This window comes from Aphis gossypii, unplaced genomic scaffold (genome assembly GCF_020184175.1).
Source record: "Aphis gossypii isolate Hap1 unplaced genomic scaffold, ASM2018417v2 Contig00771, whole genome shotgun sequence".
Taxonomy (NCBI): Eukaryota; Metazoa; Arthropoda; class Insecta; order Hemiptera; family Aphididae; genus Aphis; species Aphis gossypii.
In genome coordinates, this window is record NW_026083274.1 from 1 (window position 1) to 25011 (window position 25011).

At 29.4% G+C, this 25011-nt stretch overlaps 4 protein-coding genes and 1 long non-coding RNA gene across 8 annotated transcripts; 2 read left to right on the forward strand and 3 right to left on the reverse strand.

Moving 5' to 3' along the window:
• Nucleotides 1-3240: 3240 nt before the first annotated feature.
• LOC114131521 (conserved oligomeric Golgi complex subunit 6-like) lies at nucleotides 3241-9099 on the forward strand. Of its 2 annotated transcripts, none has more exons than XM_050210212.1 (12): nucleotides 3241-3529; nucleotides 3618-3834; nucleotides 4370-4480; nucleotides 4772-4935; nucleotides 5013-5232; nucleotides 5478-5602; nucleotides 5770-5984; nucleotides 6069-6229; nucleotides 7590-7820; nucleotides 7881-8042; nucleotides 8129-8293; nucleotides 8706-9099. In XM_050210212.1, the coding sequence occupies exons 2-12, from the start codon at nucleotides 3763-3765 to the stop codon at nucleotides 8955-8957; spliced, it is 1878 nt and encodes a 625-aa protein (XP_050066169.1). In that variant the 5' UTR covers nucleotides 3241-3529; nucleotides 3618-3762; the 3' UTR covers nucleotides 8958-9099. The 2 variants fall into 2 exon arrangements, with proteins under 2 accessions (XP_050066169.1, XP_050066170.1); XM_050210213.1 differs by having other exon boundaries at nucleotides 3661-3834.
• Nucleotides 9008-10195, reverse strand: LOC126555262 (STING ER exit protein-like). The gene is made up of 4 exons (XM_050210214.1): nucleotides 9900-10195; nucleotides 9597-9753; nucleotides 9312-9540; nucleotides 9008-9236 (listed from the first exon to the last, which is right to left on the reverse strand). The coding sequence occupies exons 1-4, from the start codon at nucleotides 10018-10020 to the stop codon at nucleotides 9081-9083; spliced, it is 663 nt and encodes a 220-aa protein (XP_050066171.1). The 5' UTR covers nucleotides 10021-10195; the 3' UTR covers nucleotides 9008-9080.
• Nucleotides 10196-10351: 156 nt separating this feature from the next.
• On the reverse strand, nucleotides 10352-12310 carry LOC126555263 (uncharacterized). The gene is made up of 3 exons (XM_050210215.1): nucleotides 11664-12310; nucleotides 11463-11583; nucleotides 10352-11408 (listed from the first exon to the last, which is right to left on the reverse strand). Exons 1-3 carry the CDS (start codon nucleotides 11743-11745, stop codon nucleotides 11273-11275), a joined length of 339 nt encoding a protein of 112 aa, XP_050066172.1. The 5' UTR covers nucleotides 11746-12310; the 3' UTR covers nucleotides 10352-11272.
• Nucleotides 12311-13289: 979 nt separating this feature from the next.
• Nucleotides 13290-19603, forward strand: LOC126555265 (uncharacterized). Of its 3 annotated transcripts, XM_050210217.1 has the most exons (5): nucleotides 13307-13779; nucleotides 14201-15109; nucleotides 17486-17704; nucleotides 17824-17867; nucleotides 19401-19603. In XM_050210217.1, the coding sequence occupies exons 2-5, from the start codon at nucleotides 15011-15013 to the stop codon at nucleotides 19456-19458; spliced, it is 420 nt and encodes a 139-aa protein (XP_050066174.1). In that variant the 5' UTR covers nucleotides 13307-13779; nucleotides 14201-15010; the 3' UTR covers nucleotides 19459-19603. The 3 variants fall into 3 exon arrangements, 2 of the variants coding, with proteins under 2 accessions (XP_050066174.1, XP_050066173.1); XR_007606795.1 differs by lacking the exon at nucleotides 19401-19603 and having other exon boundaries at nucleotides 13290-13779; nucleotides 17824-18158; XM_050210216.1 differs by lacking the exon at nucleotides 14201-15109 and having other exon boundaries at nucleotides 13332-13779.
• A 299-nt stretch (nucleotides 19604-19902) lies between these two features.
• On the reverse strand, nucleotides 19903-20882 carry LOC126555266 (uncharacterized). The gene is made up of 3 exons (XR_007606796.1): nucleotides 20692-20882; nucleotides 20344-20632; nucleotides 19903-20264 (listed from the first exon to the last, which is right to left on the reverse strand). It is a non-coding gene; the product is annotated as an uncharacterized LOC126555266 (long non-coding RNA).
• Between the last annotated feature and the right edge of the window lie 4129 nt (nucleotides 20883-25011).

Sequence of the window (25011 nt, forward strand, 5' to 3'; positions counted from 1 at the left end):
TAAGTATTACTAATTCATTGATTTTAATACACACATTTGAATTTTGACGTTCACATTTTACATGCCACATAATATGCGCGTTAATGTTTATTTTATTTCGAGTTAATTTAATTTAATAAATCTAGAAAAGTAGGTATTTGTTTTTAAAATGTTCTATCCAAATTGTTTTCAAATTCCAGACATAAAAACTTTATTAAAAAAATAAATAAATAGTGTAAAACTACCTATTAACCTTTTGTAATAACTAAATAAAAAAATAATTATAATATGTCTTCACTGGTAAATAATATAGTTATATACAGTTCAACATTCTAAAATTTAATTTGGGTTCATTCATATCTATAATTTTTAAAATATTTTTATTTATTTTTTACCAGCTATATCGAACATGTATTACCACAAAAAAGAATAGACTCATAAATTATATTTTTAGTAAATAGGTATAATTTATAAAAATTGTAAACATATCTTGTTAGATATTGATGCCCAAAATCATAGTTTTAATAATAAAAATTTATAAAATTCAATAGATTTTTAGTTACAAGTAAAATTTCACTTTGAGTATATTATTTATAAATTACAAATTTTAGTTAATATCTACTTTTTCCCACCTAAATTGAATTGCAGACCACCGCAATGATCATCAAATGTGATAGAAACTATAGATACTGACATTATAAATTCAAGGTTCCATATTATACTGAAATTCTAACATTTTTGTTTACAATAATGTTATTAGTAAAATAGTGATGTCATTACATTTTCAGAGGCGCCCGCAAAGGGGGGCTAATTGCATCCACTGAAATTTTTTAATAAACAAAAAAATTATTGTGCATATGAGATTCATAATTTTATTTTATAAAATTTCGGCGTTCATAAAAACCCGTATTAGTGAATTACCTATACTGCGCAAATAATATTTTTGATCATCTTAGTTCTACCAAAATAACATAATGTTGTTGCAAGTATATGAATATATAACATGCATTTAATTTTGCACCCACTGAGCTGATTTTCTGCGGGCGCCCCTGTATTTTACATAATATTATTTTGGTTCGCTTAAAATACGTAATTGGTTTTACCTAAATTCGTGCTACAGAATAGATTAAAATATGGAAGTTATCCCATGTAATTATTTTCCATGAAATATAAATATTATAAGAGTATACAACTTAATTTTCAATTTTTTAACATCGGTATGGATTCGCGTCCATGATAAGCTCCTCCCCGTATTTGTTTGTGCGATTTACCTAAATACATACATAATTTAGAACAGTTTTCTCGTTTATAATAAATCATCGTATTTAACACTGAACACAGTATTCATATTATTAATTATAATATATCTACACATCACGCGTGCACACGCCCTTGTGTGTTTGTGTACTGTGTATACGTGCATGTCGAATTTTGAAAACGTTAAACAAACAGTGAGTGCGACAGGCGACCGCGTTGTAGGTTATATAACTGGAGAGTGGCTACAATAATATAATATTATTTATACTATATAAATAACATGTAGGTACCATTGAGTCCAAAATCGATCCTACTTGCAGAAGTTTCCATGTAACGATGGCGAGGTAGATAATAAATATATACCTACATGTAACTCTGACGGTATTGTACAACTCTCGCGCGTGATCAATCACAACAAATTATCAACAAAATTCAAATACCCAAGTAACCCGCATATATAGGGAGGTTTAAGTTCGTATAATAAACATTAAACAATACAGCTACGTGTGGGGAGGTTTTCAACATCCACGTAGAAAATATGTTACTTCTTTAATTTGATTCATTAGTTCACATGCGGACATATATATATTTTCATAGTAGATCAAACATTAATATTAAATTAAATAAAAAAAAATTTTTTTAATTAATTAATTATTTCGAAAAACATCGAATGTGTTATTTTATTAAAATTATATCACACGCGTTGTTGTTACTATGGTAGAAGTTAAAACTATACGTACAACAAAACTGTTGTGAATGAATAAAGTTCGTATTATAAATAGATTAACATTTGTCAAAATAAGTTGTGTGTAGAAAATAATAATTTTATTAACATTGGAATGTTTCAAAAGTCTCCAATAGTATATATTTTTTATTTTTTTTAATAATAAAAAACAACAAAGATAATTGAGAGTAAATCATTATTTTGGATAATTTAATGTTAGAATTTCAAAAACTTTTAAAAAAAATTTGCGAGTATTTTCAATATTTTTTAATTGCTTTAAGAAAAACTTAGGAGGATAACTTGTATTAAATTTTAAAGCTCTTTGCCCAACAAATAACAATTGTATACATAAATAAAAATAAAAAATACAGAAATTTAAAATAAAAAGAGCCAAGGTATTCTAATCTGAAAATTATATCATGTTTTGAAAATGCTATTATTTGGTGGAAACTTTCTTCACTTCTACAGTTATTTATTTTTGTAATTTGTAAATCAATAAAAATTCAAAACAATTTTAAATATTTTAGATTCTGAATAGAGTAATTATTTTATGCGCATGTCATCAGTGGCGTAGCTGCAAGATTTCTGAGGGAGAGGGACAATAAAAAACCCTGTAAAAATAAAATTTATATTATTTGTACTAAAGATGAATTTTATACTTATAAGATTACCTGATAAATAAATAGTTGATTTCCCTGGTCACGCCATTGTCCACTAACGCCTTTTAAAGCTATACAAATACCTCAATCTTCAACTTTGACTTTTAAGAGTGATTTCTGGTAGCAATGAATAGGATCTAGAATCTAGATGAATCTATTGCGTCTTGGAGGTATAGCAAAATAATTCTTTCGACGTCGTAGATTTAAAGTTTTAACTGAAAAGAAGGATTTTAATAATACCTCATATCCTTAAGGGCCATGATGTAAAAATGACCAGTTAATTTCAAAATAACTGTAAAAAATAAGGAAAAACATGAATTTTTACTTAAAAATCAAATAAATATAGTAGTCATCAGTTCACATAATATTTATAATAATAAACAATTATGTATCAAGGCATTAAGCAGAAAGAAGATGATATTATTTTATTTAAAATTTAAATAGGTACCTAATAGTCAATATGTAGTTATATTATACTGATCTATGTGCCTACCTATTCTATATTTTGAATTTAATAGAAATAAGGTATATCTTAAAGCGTGGTAATAACCATAGACATATATATCTACGGTAATAACAAGAAATAATGATAAAAATAACTGATAAGTGTTAAATGTTGAACGTGTTGTGGAGTTATTTTTTTTAATAGTACTCGAGTGTTCATTATAAATCATAACGTTCACTATCATTATTTATTGTAATTATTTGTAATTCAATAATTCAATATTTATATCTCATATTCTCATTTCTCATAGGTACCTACTAACCACGAACTAAAATATATTTGGTCGTGCATACTGCAGTACTACCTAAATACCTAAACTTAATACTGTTATTAGTTTATTACCTTTTGAATTTTTTAGTATATTATCTTCTTATTATTAGGTACTTAAATAATTTTTTTTTTTTGGTAAGTACCCAATCAGCTCATTTCACTTACCATTATAATAATTTAAAAAACATTGGGAGGCTTACTTACTATTTAAATTCTATTTTAGAGTACAGTTAAATTATTGTTCTGTGGTTCAACATACAATGTAGCTTTTCAGATTGAAGTACAAGATATTTACCATTGTATTGTTGAAATAAACCTATAAACTAGTGAATTAGTCAATAATTGGAACATTAGTATCAAACATTATCATGGCTGTAGACGAAGATGCTATATCTAAAAGGGTTACCAGTGTACTGGAGACACATTTAGAAAGTGACAAGGTAAATTATTTTGTTTATAATAATATAATTTAACTGTATAATGTTAAAATGGCATAGCTACCTATATCAAAATTATAAAAATTGAATAATATTTCTTATATGAGTGTATAAGTTTATAGATGGCCATTAACAATATAATATAATATATATTTTGTTATGTAAGTCACTAAGTTGGGCCCGTAAAGCAAAATGTGCACTGGCAACGAAATAGTTTGTTATTTAAAAGCTATTACCTAACCCAAGTCATAGTATGCTTGAGGATGGTTCTACTTCTAACTTAGAGTTTGGTAAAAATGCATTTATATGATGAATAATTATCGTATGTGGAAAAGTGTAGGTACTTAAACTTTAAAGTAATTTTCTATGCTCTTTGTTAAACAGTTTTTAATTCTTCATTTTTCTAGAAATGTTGATGACAAAAATTGATGCTAGTATATTTTTATTATGGCTATAACATATTTTAATATATATATATGTGTATACTAACCGACCTAAACATGTTTATAACTCATAATATTTTTAAAAAATATTATAGGACGCACTAGAAGCATTAAAAGAAATATCAGAGTTTTATACTGAAAATACCTTAGAATGTAGAAGAGGCTTAAGAACTAAAATAGAAAAAAGAAGTCTTGCATTAAATGAAGTAAGTTTGGTTTTAATAAAATATATTATGCAAAAAAAGAAATGTTTAACATATATACTTTTATTCTGTATTAGATAATATTACATTCAGAAGTATAAATATATCTATTACCTAAAAGTGTTTTAAAGATAATAATCAGAAAATAATAATAGTATTGTCATTTACTATTCTATAAATGTACCTACGTGAACAATAATTATTCATTAGTTTATCACTCATATTATTCTAAGTTACTATTATAATTATTGTTTTCTCAATATTTTATTATTATTATTTTTTTTTTTTTTTTAGAATTTTTTAGCATCTTTTGAAAAAGTGAAAAACGCTGTAAACGCTTTACATGACAATGTGAATTCCTTAAATGTATCTGTAATGTCAATGTCATCACAATTGAAAGACACTAAAACAGACACTCAGAACTTAATTGAACTCACAAAACGATTGCAACTTGAAAGGTACATCTCACAGAATAATCAATATTTATTTAGCGAAAAAAAATTAAACATTATTTCATTAATATGTTTGTATTTAGAAAAAGTGTATCCAATCAACAATTATTGGCAAATGCATATGTGAAAACATTCCAGTTGAGTTCTTCAGAGGTGGCTTGTCTGCGGTCTAACAATGTCACTCCTGAATTTTTTACAGCTCTACGCAAAACCCAAAATATTAGCAACAATTGTAAAGTGCTTATGCAAGCAGGTCATCAAACATCAGCACTTAGTTTGATGGAACAGATTTCCACCTACCAAGTAATATTTATTTTAGAATAATAATGTTTATCAAAAAATATTACATAGTTATTTTATTTACCTCCTGTAAGTTTTTGAGTTAGCCATAGAGACTTATAAACTAAATACAATACAATATCAAATATACCTAGTTAAAATATTAATTGAGACTTATAGACTTATGTAACAAAAAAGTTATGTGTGTTGTTTTAATATTTAAAGAACAAACTATAAATTCACCATATTCTTTCATTTATTAACTGTAGCAAATGGCCATGGAAGTATTATATAGATGGACTCAGTTAAATTGTAAAGATATTGAGTCCACAGTTACTGGTCCTCTACTCGTATTTGCCATGGAAGTGTTGCAAGACCGACCAGTATTATTTAAGTAAGTTTTAACATTGACTACTTATTCTCTCAACTCTCAATTTATTACAATTGCATCAGTTCCCATTGAGATTGTCTTTAATTTTTCCCTTGTTATAATATCACTGTAATTATTACACATTTTTCTCATGTATAATATTTCACTATAAATAAAATATTATTTTTCAGATATGTATTAGAAGAGTACTGTACAGTTAGGCAATCTGTAGTCGCACAAAGATTCATAGATGCTCTAGCAGCAAACAGTTCAAATGATACATCATTGAAAACTTTTACAAAAGACATACGACTTTACATTAACAACATGTTATCATGGTTGATTGATTATGTTCCAATTGAAAGAAAGTATCTTGCTTATCTGTTAAAAAACTGTGATAAATTAAGTAAGTACGCTATTATGCTTTCATCACTGTTATATTATTTAATATTAAATCAAAATATTTTTGTTCAATTCATTGTTGATGTAGATGTCGATGAAGAAATAGCATTATGTATGAGTAGCATAACTGAGGGATTGTGCAGTCCTTTAGTATCACGTGTAGAGAGTATATTGCATATGAATGAAAACCCAATTGACCTCTATGGTGTTGCTAGTTCATTAAAATTCTATCTCCAAATAGTAATTAAAGTAAGTTTACAAATAAACCAAAAGTAATGGCTTATAAGTTGCTATAATTTGTGAGAATGAATGATGAATGTCAGTGATAGATTTAGCTTAATACTTTTGGTTAATAATATTTTTCACTTAAAAAAAAAACTGTTTTTTATAAAACCATATTTCCAAATCAAAAATAAAAAATATATGACCAATCTGCTCCTGATAACAGTATTAAATATTGTTTATTGATGTATTATTTTAAAACTAATCTTATGAAAACCAAGATAGTTATATGTACATAGGTATTGCAGGGTATTCTATACCAACACCTACGAGCTACAAACAATTAGTTTTCACTTTTTCTTCATTTTTTCTTACTTGCTATAGTTAGTACTGTTGATAGTATTCTTTACTCTATGGTAGTTACAATTTATAAGACGTTTAGCATTGTAATTGAAATTGACTTAAAATCCTATGATTAAATTTTTCACTATGAATTGCTGTCATACAATTATTTTTAATATCATTATATGTTAATGAAAAAAAATACTTTTCTTGTCATAACTTTTAGAAAAATGTATTCTGACTAAATTTTTTTTTAATCAAAGCATTATATGTATTGACGTATTGTATAAAATAAATTTTCAAGACTGAAGAAAAAGTGCTGGTATTATAATATGTGAATTAGTGGCGGCTTGAATCTTCAAAACTCAAGGAACACATTTCAAAACAACCCACTCACCAATTAAATTTACTAGGACCAATGTAATATTCTTAGGTTCTTCTTTAGTCAAATTTTTCATTTATTTTTACAATTTATGATATAAATACACTTATTTTTTTACTTAAATTATCAATCTTCTGTTATGAATTATGATTTAACCTGTTAAACTTAAAACTTTTTTCCTCCTATTTTCAGGACAGGAACAGTCACTTCTAGTATTCTTATATTCTTATAACAAGCTGCCCCTGATGTAAATGCTGTTTTCTTAAACATATATAAATAAATAATATTCAGCAATACCTACCACTAAGTCCTGTGCACGCCTATGATTATGTATACTGGTCAGTGGTCTCTAATCGTAAAAAATTGAAATGTCCCACCAAGTATAAACTATGCAATTTAAAAACCATGATTAATAAATTAATTATTGAGTATTTATTATTCTGTTTATAAAACTAAAAATAAAATCTATATATTATATAAAAATGAATGTCTGTCATTTATGCATTCCTAAACTGTTTAACTGATTGTGATTAAATTTGGTACAGAGATAGATTAGACCTCTGAGAATAAGATAGGCTAATTTAAAAAGGGAGAGGTCAAGAGGTTTCTTCTATTAAATCAAAGCTATACAATTTATTAATTAAACTAAAATGTTGATTTTAGACTGTACCCTCTGGACAACTGTGTCAAACAATTGAAGAATTACATAAAACTATGGAATGCGTATTTTTAAACAAACTTCAAAATTTAGTACGGGATACTCTTTTGGAACGTATTGAAGCACCCCCATTAGATTTATCTCCATCACCTGGTATTGGACATTTATTAAATATCCTTAGACAAGTGTTGTCAGTTGCTGCAGTTACTGAAGATAAACAAGAAGACACATCCATGGTATGGTTAATAATCAATACTTTAAATGCTTTTGTTTAACTTAAATTATTTTGTTTTTAGATAGTATCTTGTGTCTTGGAACCTTTACTTCAAGCAATCAATTTAAGTGCTTCTCGGCTAACCCCATTAGACATGGCTGTTTACCATCTCAATTGTTTGTATGATATACATGAGACTTTAAAGCAGTACCAGTATGTTGAGGACAAACTTGAAAAATTGCAGGTGCATTAACCAAAAAATAGATAGATTAGTATATTATATTGATTGTTGCACAACATTAGATCTAATATTGTTAATCGTCCTTCAAGGCTCAAATGGCTGTACAAATAGAAATTGTTTCTACCGAACAAGCAAAATATCTTGTCACACACTTAAATCTCGAGGAAATCCAAACAATTTTACAAGGTCCTGGAGCAAACATTCCACTATCTCAGATTCAAGGAATGGAAGCTGAAAATCTGATAAATTTTTTGGTAATTGCACTTAATTGACTATCGATTGATATAATAATATGTAGTGTGTAACCCTAAATTTATAATGTGGATTATATACAATAATAAACACATAAAGCTAGGTCCACCCAAAAATAGCAGAACAGTATTTATTTTTCTCCTATTTTACAATGTGTAAACCTGGCTGATGGATTATATTTTATTATTTTCTATCCAGCAAAAGATCATGACAACAGAAGTTGGTTCTTCTGCACATCCATACTTGACACCCTGCCATAGGGGGGGAACCAGTTCCGATATCACGGTATCGGCTTGTTCTTTCACTGGACAGAGCATAAATTTCAATCTTTTATACAAATTTATGTTCCCCAAACTGAATTTGCTATTTCTTTATTTTAATATTTTTTAATAATTAATAATTATCGTGTTACAGGGTAAATTGGAAAGCATGCTAATCATGCCTCACACTGTGGCAGTACCACAAATTGGTTGTCTAAAAAATCCTTTACATTTAAGTAAGGTCAGGCGACAATCCAACGAAGTGATTTCTGCTGTTTATAAACAACTATACGAACATGTACACAATCCCACTAATGAATATGATAATCCATCGGCATTGATGCCTAGAACGCCAGATCTCGTGTATCAAATGTTAATCAATGATGAAAATCCATCATTAAATTAATTTATGTAAAAAATATGAATCAACTCAATCTTAAAATGAAATATCACATCTATCACAAGTCAAACATTAATTTATTTACAAATAACAGAGTAATATTACATTATAAAAAATAAAAATAAAATATTATTTCTCTAGCAATGTACCACGTGCGTGCCTTTTTATATCTAATGTGATTTCTGGTTCTACAAATTCTGTTGTCTTACGTTTGTTTATGCCTTTCCTCTCTAACTGCTTTTCAATAATACGCGCATTGTTTGCATATGAATCTGCTACTTCCCTCTGTGTGCAAAATAATATAATAATAGTGTCAAACATCGCAATATAATATATTATAAATGATGCACTATCACTTACCGCTTCAATTTCATCTTCTTCTTCATCAATAGTAGATACCGTCACTGAACTGAACTTGCCCATGTTCTTAGTGTGTTTGGTGACCATGATTTTCTTAGGTTTTTCAACGGCCACTTGATTATAAATATCCATCTTGGGACCTTCACCTGTACATTTGACCAAAGCACCACGTACAATAAAATAAACATTATTATTTGCCTGATGTTTATAGTACAAAAATAAACCGCATCTGCAAAATAATTTTGGTAAGAATTGAATCACAAGAGGTGATTAAGGTTCACAAACTTTTTGCACTTCAATCTATGTTGTTTTTCAATCCCTTCTTGTCGTTTCAAGTATACAATTTCGTCTTGATCGTAGGTCATTTTATTGGCATGTTTAGATCCATCGACTACTCGGGCTCCATCTCGTTTGCGTAGAGGTAATTTTTCCAAAGCACAATCTAAAATCAGTAAACATAAATATCATAAAACCATGTTGATGAAGAATTTATGTAGGTACAAAGATCAGACTGAAACATTCGGGTAAACCTAAAACGGTCCACTGTTTAAACTGGATTCAAAAGTTATAATTTTAACGATCGCTCACCCAAAATTAACGTCATCTGACCACACAAACAGTAATACGAATGTAACGGCTTCTCCTCGTTATATTCTTCTTGATCTTTGGTGTCCGAACACACTATACTGCGAGAAACTACTTTTGGCATTTTAAAAATATTTAACTAATGCTACTGATTTAATGGACCAATAATTTGTGGTTTTAGTAGTAGTAGTAGTTATTGAATTAATACTTAATTTATAATTATTTTATTTAAACAACAATAACGTTATAAATTAATTTCAGCGCGTCAACAATTTAATAGTGTACGAATGTTCAATGTACGATTGTGACTATTTTTCAGACTAGTGATAAGAAACGCCGTATACTCGGTTGCGTTTCAATGTATAACAGGCGCAAAACGTTTATAACGTTTATTTAACGCCCACCAACCACAAGATGGCGCGATGACAATGATTTTCGATGACATAGTAATTTTAATAGGCGTCCAACCGTCCAACGGAAAGTTTAAGATGAATTTTTTATATGAACAATTTTCAAATAAAATTTGTTAAATTACAAACGTATCATAATAATTTTGCGAAAAAAAAAAAAGTTCAAAACAAAACAAACAAAACATATAAATGTATACAAATATTGGCCTTGGAAAAAAAATCAAACACAAAATAAGGCTTAAGAGTTCAGACTATTTATTTGGAATAATGATAAATAATTTTAAAAATGTATATTTCATTGAGTCTGGCTTATTGTGTAACAACAATAAAAACCAAAGCAGCAAGGCACTCCCGTAGCCTCCTGCGAAGAGTCCACCTAACATTAGACGTGTAAAATCAATCATGTATAACTATAAAATAAATATTACTTTGAATAAAAATATAGATACCTATTTGAATAATTGAACGCGTTATTTATACTCACTTTTTCTAAACTAATAATACGGCACCGACAAGCATAATTATTATTGATGACAGGTAATTCTGGACTGCTAAATTTCCACACCACCCTAGGGGTATTAGCATAGGCGCGTTTTTTTTTATGTGGTATCGCCAGGAGCCATATTCCACGAAAGATATAAGTCTTAATATGTTTATTGTTTTTGGTGACTGAAAAAAAAAACCAAAATTATTTGATGTGTTAATAGATTCATCATTATGTTGTAATATGGTTCAATAAATTAACATTGTGCTCCGATGACTTGAAAGTAAGCTTGGTACCGGAAATTCTATTTACAAATAATAAGTCAAATATATTTGTTAATAAGTGAATGCATTTTTTGATCGTGGAATCTTATTTGGCGTTTTCCCGAATATAATTAGCCACATTTGTTGCATTTTTAATTGAAATCGTTATGTTCTAATCTTCTATGTGTGTTTAAATTGCGTTTAATGAAATATTTTTTATTACACATATTTCATTTGAAGTTCTCTTTCCTGATTATAATGTTTAAAAATGTGGTCTTTAAGTAAATCCTTCCTTTTGAAAACTTTTGTACAATAATCACACACAAATGATCCTGGGACGTGTGTCGCTTTATACCTGAAATACATACTTTTAAATTTAAATCTATATTCACACTTTTCACATCTATACTTTAATATAGTATCATCAATGTCCTCTTTGCTTTTCTGATCATCGTTGCCGTCCTGGTTCTCTTCGCATTCATCATCATCGTTGACGTCCTGGTTTTCGGTAGGTGGATGTATACTCTCAACTGTAATATAAAGAAAAGAAAAATATGTATATTTTTATTATTGTTATACCTAATTATTGTAATTATAATGTGGTATGTACAGATAGCCTGAGGATGCTGTAACCCAAAAGCACGGCTTTTAAAATCGAGCTGACAAAATTTGCACGATTTTTTCGAAGCCATAATATGTTAAAAAAAATTGAATAATTTTATGTAATAATGATGGTTATATATTAATTGTTATATTATGTAAGATAAATTTTATATACTATATATATTAATATACTTAAGTACTTAAATAATTGATAAAGCAGAAATGAAAATATAGTATATAATAAATCGAGGTCTTCAAACAGTTCAAACGTTAAAATACAAATGAATACGTAAGTACAACACTACACTATTAAAAGAGAAAAGACAGAGCGCTCGCCGCTCACCAGTCACAGTTATGAGTGTTATACTGTTAACTTTTAACTGACAAGACAACTATGATGACTTAAGAAATAAAAAATAAGAATTGCGATCACGATTAAAGATAAATATATTTAATCGTGATTATGATTAATAATAATCATTGCTAAAATGGTGGTGGCAGATACGACAATGATCGCCGGTGAGGGTCGTTGCCCGTTGGATGCACAAATAGACATAAACCAAATAGGTTATACTTGGAATATCCGGAATCCTTTTATATAAATATGTAATATTTTAAAAATAATTTTTATTATCAATAAAACGTCCTTGCGTTGACTACCGTTAATTTTAATAGATTCGTCGAATTCAATGCAATTTTTCGAATAATTATATATTATAAAATTGTATGCATTATTATAATTATATATAATATATTATATACGATATACCTACGTATTATAACAGATATAGACATATAGTAATAAATATTGAATATTGTAGTGACTTTATAAATTATAATTTACAACTTTCTTTTCCTCTCTTTTATTTGACAAAATTCTTATTTCATTACTAATTGTTTGAAAAATGCCGTTTTCAGATGTCAATATCATATTATAATAAGCGCAGTTCAATTGTCTTAGTTTAATGTTGATCTGTATTTTTCTTGACTCTATTTAGTTTTGAAAAAGCTGTTTTGACTGGACAGTTTTAACTTGATATAGTTAAATAAATTTTAAGTGCAATATATAAATCGGGAAAGACATCAATTAATTAATTTTCATTAAGCTATTTCCAAAGATCAAGTATACTAAAATGTGTCACTATCTTTAATAAATTGATGGTTTGCATAAGGAAAAATACTCTTTGTTTTGTTTCAATTACTTATTTCCTATACAGATTTGTCTGTATTTTATACAGTTAAAATATGGAAAAATCCTGCTTCCATATACTATACCTACATATAAGTACCTATGTGCAGTTATTTTTTTTTTTTTTTTTTTTTACTTAGCTCACACCAAGACCGTGGCGGTGGGCTGAGTGTATATATTCGTATGACAGAGTAGAACAATAAATTTAGGAATGTAAATAGGTATTAACAGACACAAATTATACTACATGCGGAATGACATAAATTAAAAAAAAAAAAGCTTAGTACGACAAATTGTACCTAACTATTAAAGCAGGGGTATATTTGAAACTATAAAGATTATGGAATATTGGATTACATTTGGTTACACAATTGTGTGTAAATTTCTTATCAATAAAATCATTTTGATGGTACTGGGGTGCTGGGGTGGCATTAATGTTTGAAATTCTGAACTTCCCTTTAAGTTACAAAACAAGTCTTTGTGGTTAAATATACTTGTGAAATTTTGGTGAAAAAATTTACGAGAGGTACTTGAGAGACGGAGCTAATAATATAAGGATAATAAATGAAAATACACATTTTAACAAATAAAATACTATCTGGCTGAAAAGAAAAATAATAGTTACATTACATGAAAGAAACCAATAGCAACTCGTGTTATTCGGGGATTCAATTAATAAATTTATGATACAAACAGTTCGTAATCAACATTACATTGAAAACGTCGTGTGTAACTTAATTAAACGCCGTTTAAAATGCATATTTTCGAAAATCATAATTTTGTAAAATCATTTTTTTTTCCAAATTCATTAAAAAAATGCATGATTTGCAAAAAAATCAAATTGTTCAAATCGATTTACAAATGTGTACAATGCAAAAAGACGTGTCACAGGAAATGTCTAAGAAAGTCTTTAAAAAGTGAACAGGAATTAAAGGTACAACCGTTACCAATATAATTATATTTCTTCTAATAATTAAAATAAATGCACGATGGCCGGACATAAAGGAAAATAAAAATAAAACAATTGTTATGAGAAAACTAAAAAAATACTATTCCTGTTTGAATAATGACTAAAATGACGTATTCAATTGTATTCATAAGCTTTATGAAAAAATAAACATAACATTTTTTTTATATATATATATATAATTCACATCAATGCAGAGCATAATAATCTTCAAGACATAGTATGATGTTATAAGAAAAAAATACGTACAAATCGAATTATTTAGTCATTCTATTCCTTTTTGCCCATGCGCCGTTCAACGTATAAGCATAGTTGAATGTACTAATATTTATAATTAAAATAATCAAAGCCAGTATTGTAGTAATAAATATATTATGTCTATGGTTAGAACGTTTATCACAGAAACAAAACAACAATTCGATAACAAACAATATCAATCCGGCTGCGACCGTTAACGCTCATGATAACCGAAATGGATATTTTGTTATGCCAGACTTCAATAATTCGCTAACGGAATTTTCGGGACGAGAAGCTAGCCATGAAGCTCAATTATGGATTGATTCAGTTGACAGCGTTGCCAGATTACATGGATGGCCAGAAAGTTTTAAAATGGAAATTGTCCGGACTAAGCTAGTGGGCCCATCGCGTAACTGGTACATTGGCCGTACATTTACGTCTTGGAGTAGTTTTGTTGATCAATTTAAGAACACGTTTGTCGGACATACACTTGATACGGTCGATCGAGTTCGTATTATGTCTAATCGTGTCCAAGTAAAAAATGAGAGTGTATTCGATTATTTCCACCACAAGTCTAGACTATGTCGTGAAATTGGATTATCGTTTCGTGAAGAAAAGCGACAGATCGTCGAGGGCTTGTATTCCCGTGATCTCTGCAATTATTTATTAGCACGTGACCATTTAAGTGAAAACGAACTTTTATCTGATTTACGTGCGTTCGATACCGTGAATGTTGCGCGTAATATTCGTTTTCGTGTGGGAGAGAATTCTAAGAGTTTGAACGACGGTGTTAACCAAAGTAAAAATAATAAAGTAAATCAACATTTAACAACAAATTATCGACCGGTAACGGGAGAACCAACTAAGGCTCAATCATCGGCAAAATCATCGAATATCCGTAAGCAGAAGGACCTGTCTCAAATTACGTGTTTTAACTGCAAATCGCTTGGACACTTCGCCAATGTGTGTCCAACCCGTATCTGTCAAAAGTGTCACAGTTTGGGTCACTCGGAACGAAGTTGCCCTGACTTCCGAAGTAATCAGCAAAACGACAGAATTGGTGAGAATGTATCATTATTAGAGAGGTCACCCCCATGTATTGTACCCCCTTATATGATAAGTATTACTATTAAGTACCCCAATGGTGTTCTATCTGAGGTAAATGCACTTGTCGATACTGGTAGTCCTGTTAGCCTTTTAAAATCTACTATTGTTCATTATGTATCAGGAGTTGCACCTCCTAAATCTGATTTAGTTGGTATTAACCATCAAACTTAGTGTAGTTGACCAATTCTCTGCTGACATTTTTCACACTGATCTTGAAATTCCTATTAATATAAATTTTCATGTGGTGCCAACGATACTATTAAGAGTGACTGTTTATTAGGACGCAACTTTTTATCTCACCCTCGCATAATTTTAAGTGTTGAGAATGGACAATTTTTATTAATTTTAAAAGCAAAAGTGACAACATTTCTTTTGAAGAAATCTTATCTATTAATTTCAATGATGAAAATAATGATAATTTAGATATTGATTTGAATATAGAGAAATCATTACCAGTAAATGTTAAAATGAAAGTTAATCAAATTTACAAAGATTCATATTTAACGGCGAGTACTATTGATAATAATGATAATAAGGTATACCAAGAAATGATTATTCAATTAAAAAGTGATAAAATATTTTATTTCAGACCACGGCGTCTTCCTTTTATGAAAAAAAGTGTCTTCAAAAGATATTAGATAACATGTTAAGTAAAAAAATAATTAGGCCTAGTAAATCTGAATACAGTAGCCCTATAGTTTTAGTAAAAAAGAAAAGTGGTGAATATAGATTATGTGTTGACTACCGTGAGCTTAATAAATTTATTGTAAAAGACAGATTTCCCCTTCCATTAATAGATGATAACATAGATTTATTAAGAGGAAAAAAATATTTTACTTGCCTGGACCTTAAAGATGGATTTCACCATGTTAATATTGCCAAAGATTCAATAAAATATACTTCATTTATAACACCTTTAGGACAATTTGAATTCTTAAAAATGCCATTTGGTCTGGCTACGGGTCCCTCATGTTTTAGTCGTTTTATTCAAGACATATTTAGTGAATTTATTCGGAAAAAAGAAATAATTGTGTATTTTGATGACATTATGATTGCCACTGAGTCTATTGAAGAACATTTAGATTTGCTTGCCAATTTTGTGTGTTATGAGAAACAGACAACTTGAGATACTTGGATAAGAGTGAGTTTCTTAAATTCCAGGTAGTTTATCTTGGATATAGTGTAAGCCAACTTGGTATACAACCAAATCCTAAGAATATTTGTGTTGTTCAGAACTATCCAGTCCCAAAAAATAATAGGGAGCTTCAAAGCTTTATAGGACTAGCATCTTATTTTAGACGTTTTGTTCCAAATTTCGCTATTATTGCTAAACCTCTTTATAACCTACTAAAGAAAGGAATTATGTTTGAGTTTGGAGAAGAACAGTTAAAATCATTTGATTCTATTAAAGAAAAGTTAGGATCACAACCTTTATTAGCTATTTATGACCCTAAAGCAAGTACAGAACTTCACTGTGATGCTAGCAGTCATGGGTACGGTGCTATTTTGTTTCAGAAGCAAGCTGACAACAACTATCACCCCATATTTTATTATAGCCATAGAACTACAGAAACTGAGTCTCGTTATCATAGCTATGAGCTTGAAATGTTAGCAATTATTAATGCTATTAAGCGCTTTCATGTATATCTATTAGGGATACATTTCAAGATAGTTACTGATTGTAATAGTATAACATTAACACTAAAACGGAAGGATATAAATCCGCGCATAGCTAGGTGGGCCATGTTTCTTCAAAACTATTCCTATGATATTGAACACCGCACAGGATCGCGTATGCAGCATGTAGATGCGTTAAGTCGTTGTAAACAGATAATGGTATTGGAGGCTTGTACCTTCAATCAAACTCTTGCTATTAAACAGGGAACTGACCCAGACATTAAAACTATTTTTGAATATCTTGAGAAGGTTAGGTGATATGTAGAGTGGTTTAGGAAGCTGTAGTAATAAATATATTATAATCTATGTTATAATCTTCGTCGTCCATCGATTATCGTTTCACGATCAACGGACGACGAATAGTCAGTTTTTGTCCGGCGTCCGTTGCGTTTGCATCGTCCGCCCGCGGACATGTTCCGCGTCGTCGAATTAAATTATTACTTGTATTTTTAATAATTATTATATTTTGTATTTTATGTTTCGCGTCGGCGAGCAGTGTTATTATTTGTTATTTGACTATTAATATAATTTATATTTTACTGTGATTAATTAAATTATTATAACCTATATCGCCCTACAGTATCCAGCCTGTTCATTTTCTATTGAGTGTCTTAGAGTTTGCACACATAAAGTTATACATATTATTGTTTAGAATGGTCCAGACGACAAGACACAGATTGATTCAAGTACAAATCAAACGAATAAAACCGATGAAATGGAAATTCTTACAGTTGACGAAGATATCGTACATGAAAAAGAAATGCCGAAAACACAAACAACACATACAACAGAAGACGTTGAAAAATCTATGGAAAACGATGATGTATTGCGAAAAAACATAATAATAAATAAACAAAAATCTGAAAATGAAGTAACTAAATACCTAAAATATTTAATTATTTATCCTAAATTCTTAGTTATATATATTTTATATCTACAACCTAAGTTTCTATTTTATTTAATATTTTTAATAATATTATTATTTTTTAGGTATGCTATGCTCAAGATCCAACCATTTATGAATATGATGAAAAGTATGATATTTTTTTCCTATGTTTTATTTAATATACCTATGATTGGCCATACAGTCTGGGGGAACGGGGTAAATAAAATAAGGCAAGGGGGGCCAACTTCACGCAGCCCCCCCTTTTGAGCTAAGAATTTCAAAATACCACCAACATTTTGCAAATAATTTGCAAACATTTGCAAATTGGTTTTCAGAATTTGCAAATCAATATTTATTTTCCCCGGTCGATTCGGAAAATATTCTAATATTTTGAAAATGAATTGATTTATAGATAAGTTAAATAAATAAATAAATAAATCTAAATTAAATAAAAAAATTGAAATTAGATAAAAAAGATCAAGTTGAATAAAAGAAATTAGATTAAAAAGGTCAAGTTTGATTAAAAATTTTGAAAAAATTCAAAAAGCTCTTCCTCACACGACGGCGGCTCATCATATTTTTCTATAATTTTTTCCTAATAATAAATAAATTATCATTATAAATAATATATTATTTATAAATTTTTAAATTATTATACATACGAATAAGCGTTTTGTAACTTCTTCAGTTACTGTCGCCACGAATGTTTTTATAATTAATTTTTTATATTCCATTTTAATTAGTATATCTTAATGGCCTAAAATATTAATAAAATTGTTATTAACACAAACAAATAATTATTTATAATGAAAATAGTCGTTAATTATTACTAATAGCAATGATTGATAACAGTTTTATTTCAGCCATATATATAATATAATAATAATTCTAATATTTTGAAAATGAATTGATTTATAGATAAGTTATATGAAAAGAGTGCGCCTCGGTCGCCGTTTTTTTCTTCCATGGCCCGCCGCCGTCGTTATCGCGAAAACGGACGGTTCTCCAACGCCGCCGTCTCGATAACGCGTTTTTCTTAGGTTAGGTTCGATTATTACGCGGGTTTTCGACGATTTTATTATTTTTTCGATTTTTTTTTTTTTTTTATCGGCTGTTTGTTATATTATAATATGTTGTATTTTCAACCCGTTTTACGTAAATACCTATAGGTATGAGGGTTTCAACTTTCAAGTGTACGTTGCTTTGGGAAACGTTATATTAAATAGACAATTAATATAAGCTTTATTACACACGAATTATACGGAATTTTACAGGTATATAATTTATGATGGCATACTCTTCATTTTTCAATATAATATTTATTCACACACACACACACATATATATAAAATTGATATGTTTCAATAATAAAAGCCCCTGAAAGAGTTAGGTACAGGTATAGTTAGGTAAGTCAAAGTTGTAATTGCAAATATTCTTAATCATACCTAAGAGTTTCTGTAGGAAATGTTTATGACACTTTTCTTATAGTATTTTATTATGCATGTCCTTTAAATTGACTATGATGTAATGTGTAATACGTTTTAATGTATACTGTAACAATTTCTCTGAATAATTAATATTATATTATTATATTGTTATTATATTATTTGTATTGTATTGCAATTGATACCTATTTGATTTGTTTTAATGTTTTGCCTAATATATTGGACTATTATAATAGATACAACACACTGACACTGTACATATGGATAAGAAACAAGAGTTTATACAGTGTATAGTTATGATTATGATTATAAGTGTGACATTTCAATACATACACTGGTATGAGGTATACCAATATATATATATATACCTACTTACTTATATTACTGAGTGTGTATACTTAAGCAGAATTGTTATGACTGAATATAATATGTTGGATGGACATTGGACATGTTATTATAGTAACTTAATATGGTAAATATGAATTTATTAAATGTATATTATGTTATTTATTCTTATTAATATTAAATTCATTTACAAAAATTCTTCTATTTTCATCATTTTTATGTGAAAATGAAATTAAAAAAAAAAAAAAAATTAACTGTATTATACGCAATAGCTCATGTAAATTAACCAATACCTATTACCTATTATACTGCTTAATTTCTTTTTTTTACATTTTAATATTTTATTGCATTATATATTTTAAAATTAATTAATATAATACAATATACTTAAGATTACAATAAGCTGAATAAGCATACATACATGTATTAAATATTTATGCTACTACCAAAAAATAAAAAAATACCTATAACAATACCAACGGTGCCAACACTCAACATAATTATAATGGTACTTAAAACACACATGTTAACACATCATTATTATTATTATGTTAACCTATGAGCTGCACAAATACCTGTAATTGTAATGTAAGTAATTTGATCAAATTTATACTTTCCTTTACAAACATGATACATTGAAGTTGCACTACTACAACTGATACTATTATTTAATTATTAGATACTCATATTATATTAATATAAATATAGACACCAGGAAAACTCTTAAAGAATATATTGATTATATTTTATTTATTCTGAAAAAATAAACAAAACAAATTTAAAATTTAGAAAAATAATAATAAAAATGCTAACAATAAAAAACTTATTGCTTACCGCTTGGACATTCTTCTCTGTCCTGTATTTAAATCATATTTTTAACAATCAATATTAATTAATAATATTGGGGGACGAGGTGACCGTGCGGTCTAAGGCGTCGTTGCGGCGCAGCCGGTTGCTGGTTCGATTCGCGGTCACCGGGTGACATTTTTCTTCGGGCAAGTCACGGTGTCCGGAGAATAAGTGCCGCCATCCCCCGCGCAATAATATAATAATATATTTATAATTACAAAATATACGTACAATCACGGGCCAGATGGCCTTTTGTGCTTCAGTTTATAGCATCCTGAAAAATAAAAGTGTATAGGTAACATTGTAAATATTCATTATTTTTGATATTCATACTTTTTTGGCATTTTTGGTCGGTGTTGACCATCACCGTACAGTTTCTGAAACTGAACATAATCAGCTATAACATTTAATATTAAATTATTAATTAAGTAAAAAGTAAAATGACATATTACAGTTAACCTAAAAACAAATAAAAAATACACGCGAAAAGGTTAAAATAACTAATACGTGTACTCACTTCGAATGAACAATTCAAATTGAATAGCGTCCGTAAGACGTTCGTTGTTCCATTGCATATTACGCATTTATGGTTGGAATTAGTACTATAAATAACCGCAAGTCTGGTCCATCGGTCTACCCATTAGTGACGATTGACAATTGATATTTAATAATATCCTTTGTAATATTAATTAAATTATATTATGTGCGGTATTTAATATTAATTGTTAATACTGGTGCCATGTTGTGGCGGAGTAGAGAGCGAAAAGCGTTGAGGACCTGGGTCCGGTGCGCCTGCATCAGGCAATTTTTCTTTGACGTTCTTGCAACACGTTTGTCTTTACGTAAACAAAAATTTGCACTTTTTTCTGTACTTTTTTTAGTACATATTATATATTATATATATTTTTTTTTAACTTCATTGGACGTTTTACAGACCGGTAAGTACAATTTCTATCATTCATATAAGCTAATTAATTAGCGCATCCGCCCCGAGTATTACAGGGATATGCATTATAATTTATAGTCGTCCAATTCAGAATGCAACGCGAATTACTACCGGGCAGTATTACCACAAAGTCCGTATGTGATTTCGAGGATGCCGCTTTTTTATACTTACAACTTAATGTGTTCCAGGACGCAACCAGGGGGTGGACCCCGGCCCGGACCCCCCCTTGGATCATGCCATAGTATTTATTTTTATTTTATATTTTTAAAGTTACCCAAAAGTTTTCATCAAAATGTATTGATTATAATTATTATTAGAGTTGGTATAATAATATAATTGTGTATATAAAGCAATGAAATGTATTTACAATGTATAAAGTATATACTCAGGAAGAGAACAAAAAAACAATATATAATAAATAAAAAATGTTCCTGGACCCCCCCCCCCCTTGAATAAATCCTGGTTGCGCCACTGATGCGTTCTATTATTTTTAAGTTCTTTTCCGGGATCGTCGGTCGATGTGGTCAACAACATTCTCATTACGTTCGTACCTCGCACTTTTTCAACGTAAATATTTGTCGTATTTACACATTTAATTTGTATTTATATTGTTTGTCAATGTCCTTAAGAAACATAACAAGTAATGATTGACATTGTTTCATTGAACAAAAATTTTAATTGTTATAATACAACATATTAAGCATTGTAGTTACTGATTTGTAACCAAACCAGACACTGTTGACCATAACAATTGTTATAACACACACCATGTACAGCGTTTTATGCATGTAATATTTTCATTAATTACTTACATTATAATAATAATTATAATACACATTGTTCTGTATGTTTTTTTTTATGTCTCATGTTCAAAATATATATCAAATATATCATAAAAATATACAATATTCTTAATTATTTACCAATACAAACAATTAAAAAGAATAAACTCCAATACTTAAACGTATTATTGCCAAGTTTAATTTTACGTATACAATAATATATATTTATTGTTTGTTAATATTACACTTTACTATAGTGTTCTTTAAAATACTTTATATTCCTTTAATTTGATTTTCAAATACATGTGTACATTGTACAATATATGATGTGGTCGATTAAATTATAATATAATATGTATGTGTTTAAGAACTAACATCACACTTTCACAGGAATAGATTTACACTGGTTGAGGACGGATAGCTAGACACTCAATTGCAATTTTTCGAATTCATTTGTTTTTTGTTTTACAAACACAAAAGAACCGGGCAAGCGACCGAACACCGTATTACACTGGTTGAAGACTAATAGACAATCAATTACCATTTTTCGTATTTTTATATTATGTATAGGTATGTAATATAATATATATTATTACATAATTACACATTCCAAAAACAGCCGGGCAATTATGTCGAGATAAACTTTTACACCGAGAGCGATAACAATGATAATACTATCAGTTAGGTATATTAACTATAGGTAATAACTTATAAACACAACGATCGACTTAAGTACTTTTTTAGTACATGATCTCTTTTCTAGACACCTGATTACCATTTCCGACCGAATTCCCCGTAAAACTATTTTCACTCGACCCCATCTAAGGTTAGGTTAGGACCCCCCTCGGCGCCTTCCATAACCCCTGGATAGGTTAGGTTAACTAAAATTGTGACTACTAGACTTTTTACGATATTTTCTTTACAATCCCATCTCCGATCTAGGGTACTCACTTAGAGCGAATATCACTTAGACCGAATTTCACAGCAGAGCGAGGCACACTTACACCGAGGCACACCGGCCGCTATTATTATAAGTATATATACATATTATTAAGTGTATTACTATAACGCGTTAAGCGAGTAAATTTTGAATTGTTATGTTTTCAATTTTTATGACATCTGATATGTTTTATAGTTTCTTATATATATCAAAAACAACATCTGAACTTTGACATTAGGAAGTATGACAATTATGGATCTAACTTTTGGACATCAATTTACATCATATTATGATGACTGATAGCTAGACATTCAATTACCATTTTCACTAAATAAATTTTATAATATAAAAAAAAGAACCAGGCATGCGACGGGACACGATATGAGATTGTTCATATTATACTATATTGGTATCATAACCTACTATTCACACATTGTCCACGATCCGACGCAATCGGATTGCCTATGTGGTGGGTGGGTTTAATTGCGTTTAATTCGATTTTTCCCAATGATAACTGACAACTCGATTTTAGATTTAAATGTTATTCGACTTTATACTAATTATCCTACAATACAATATTAGACTTTCGACGTCGGAGGCGCAGGTGGATTGTATTGTCAGATATAGATTTAGGATACAGATTTAGTTACGTGATGTGATGATTGATAGCTAGACACTCGACTACCATTTTAGCTAAATACATTTTTTTTATATACAAAAAGACAGGGCATGCAATGGGAAACGGTATTACACCAGTTTAGGACTGATAGCTAGACACTTAATTAAAATTTTTCGTATTTATTTACTCGACTTCAGTACTTTTCTTACTTTTTTAGTGTATGATTTCTTTTCTAGACACCCGATTACAATTTCCGACCGAATTCCTGATAACACGATTTTTACACGACCCCCTCGAAGGCGCCAAAGGCGGCTTCCACCAGCCCAGAAATCGAGGCACACCGACCCCCTCGAAGGTTAGGTTAACTAAAATTGTGACTACTAGACTTTTTACGATATTTTCTTTACAGTCCCGTCTCCGACCTAGGGTACTCACTTAGAGCGAATATCACTTAGACCGAATTTCACAGCAGAGCGAGGCACATCTAGTAATAATAATAATTGAAGAGTCTCACTAGAAACTCCTTTCTGTGCATAAGTAACACCGATAAGAAACAGCACACCGACAACCGATAGCGAGACTATTATACATTAAGTTTCGTTTCTAATATATAATATAATATATATATAATATATTTGTTGGCTCGTCTTCGGCTTTAATAATAACAAACTAATGGGCCTTAGCGGCCGGGAGGATAGGCAACTTATAGCACTACCGTCCCATGAACAATAATAATAAAAAGGCAATTGTTGTAATTAAAGTGACTTAGAAATTGTATAATATATTACTTGACCACTTGGTCCAATAGATTTATAAATTTATAGTTAACAATATATTATATCACAGAGTAGTTAACATCAGTCAAGTTGAACAATACTAAATTATACAAAAATAATATATCAAATAATAATAATAATAAGTGACACGTCGGTCAGATGACAATTTAATAATAGCTGGTGCACCACATACCCTTGTGGTTATGACTTCTTGAGGTGCCGGGATCCGTATAATAATCAATTTAAATACAATAAAAAGTACAGGATTGATCCCGCACACACTCAAGAACGCCGCTAACCTTAACATGAAGAACAATCACAATACACACTGCTACAGCGGACACACAACTCAACAAACCACGAAAAACACAGTCTTCTGCTGGTAGTCAATGACCGCCCTAAACTAGGGGAAAAACAATTAAATGATTGGCAATAAGAGCGCGAACGATATTTATCAGACAGAAGAAATCACAAGCACAAGAAAAACGTGGTTTGACAGCTGCAGCAGGAACAAAAAAACAGTATGGTAAGGCTGGCTGGACAGTGGACAGCGGACAAAAGTGAAGTGAATGAATTTACATGTAACGGAC

Coding starts and splice junctions, on each gene's coding strand:
- LOC114131521 (XM_050210212.1), top strand. CDS start 3,763: ATGGCTGTAGACGAAGATGCTATATCTAAAAGGGTTACCAGTGTACTG. Junction 4,481..4,771: donor GAAGTCTTGCATTAAATGAA/GTAAGTTTGGTT, acceptor TTTTTTTTTTAG/AATTTTTTAGCATCTTTTGA. Junction 5,985..6,068: donor AAAAAACTGTGATAAATTAA/GTAAGTACGCTA, acceptor TTGTTGATGTAG/ATGTCGATGAAGAAATAGCA.
- LOC126555262 (XM_050210214.1), bottom strand. CDS start 10,020: ATGCCAAAAGTAGTTTCTCGCAGTATAGTGTGTTCGGACACCAAAGAT. Junction 9,754..9,899: donor TCAGATGACGTTAATTTTGG/GTGAGCGATCGT, acceptor TACTGATTTTAG/ATTGTGCTTTGGAAAAATTA. Junction 9,237..9,311: donor AAGAAGATGAAATTGAAGCG/GTAAGTGATAGT, acceptor TTTTGCACACAG/AGGGAAGTAGCAGATTCATA.
- LOC126555263 (XM_050210215.1), bottom strand. CDS start 11,745: ATGGCTTCGAAAAAATCGTGCAAATTTTGTCAGCTCGATTTTAAAAGC. Junction 11,584..11,663: donor ACAGCATCCTCAGGCTATCT/GTACATACCACA, acceptor TTTATATTACAG/TTGAGAGTATACATCCACCT. Junction 11,409..11,462: donor ATTGATGATACTATATTAAA/GTATAGATGTGA, acceptor TATGTATTTCAG/GTATAAAGCGACACACGTCC.
- LOC126555265 (XM_050210216.1), top strand. CDS start 13,600: ATGCATATTTTCGAAAATCATAATTTTGTAAAATCATTTTTTTTTCCA. Junction 13,780..17,485: donor AAAGTGAACAGGAATTAAAG/GTACAACCGTTA, acceptor ATTATTGTTTAG/AATGGTCCAGACGACAAGAC. Junction 17,868..19,400: donor ATTTATGAATATGATGAAAA/GTATGATATTTT, acceptor CTATTATAATAG/ATACAACACACTGACACTGT.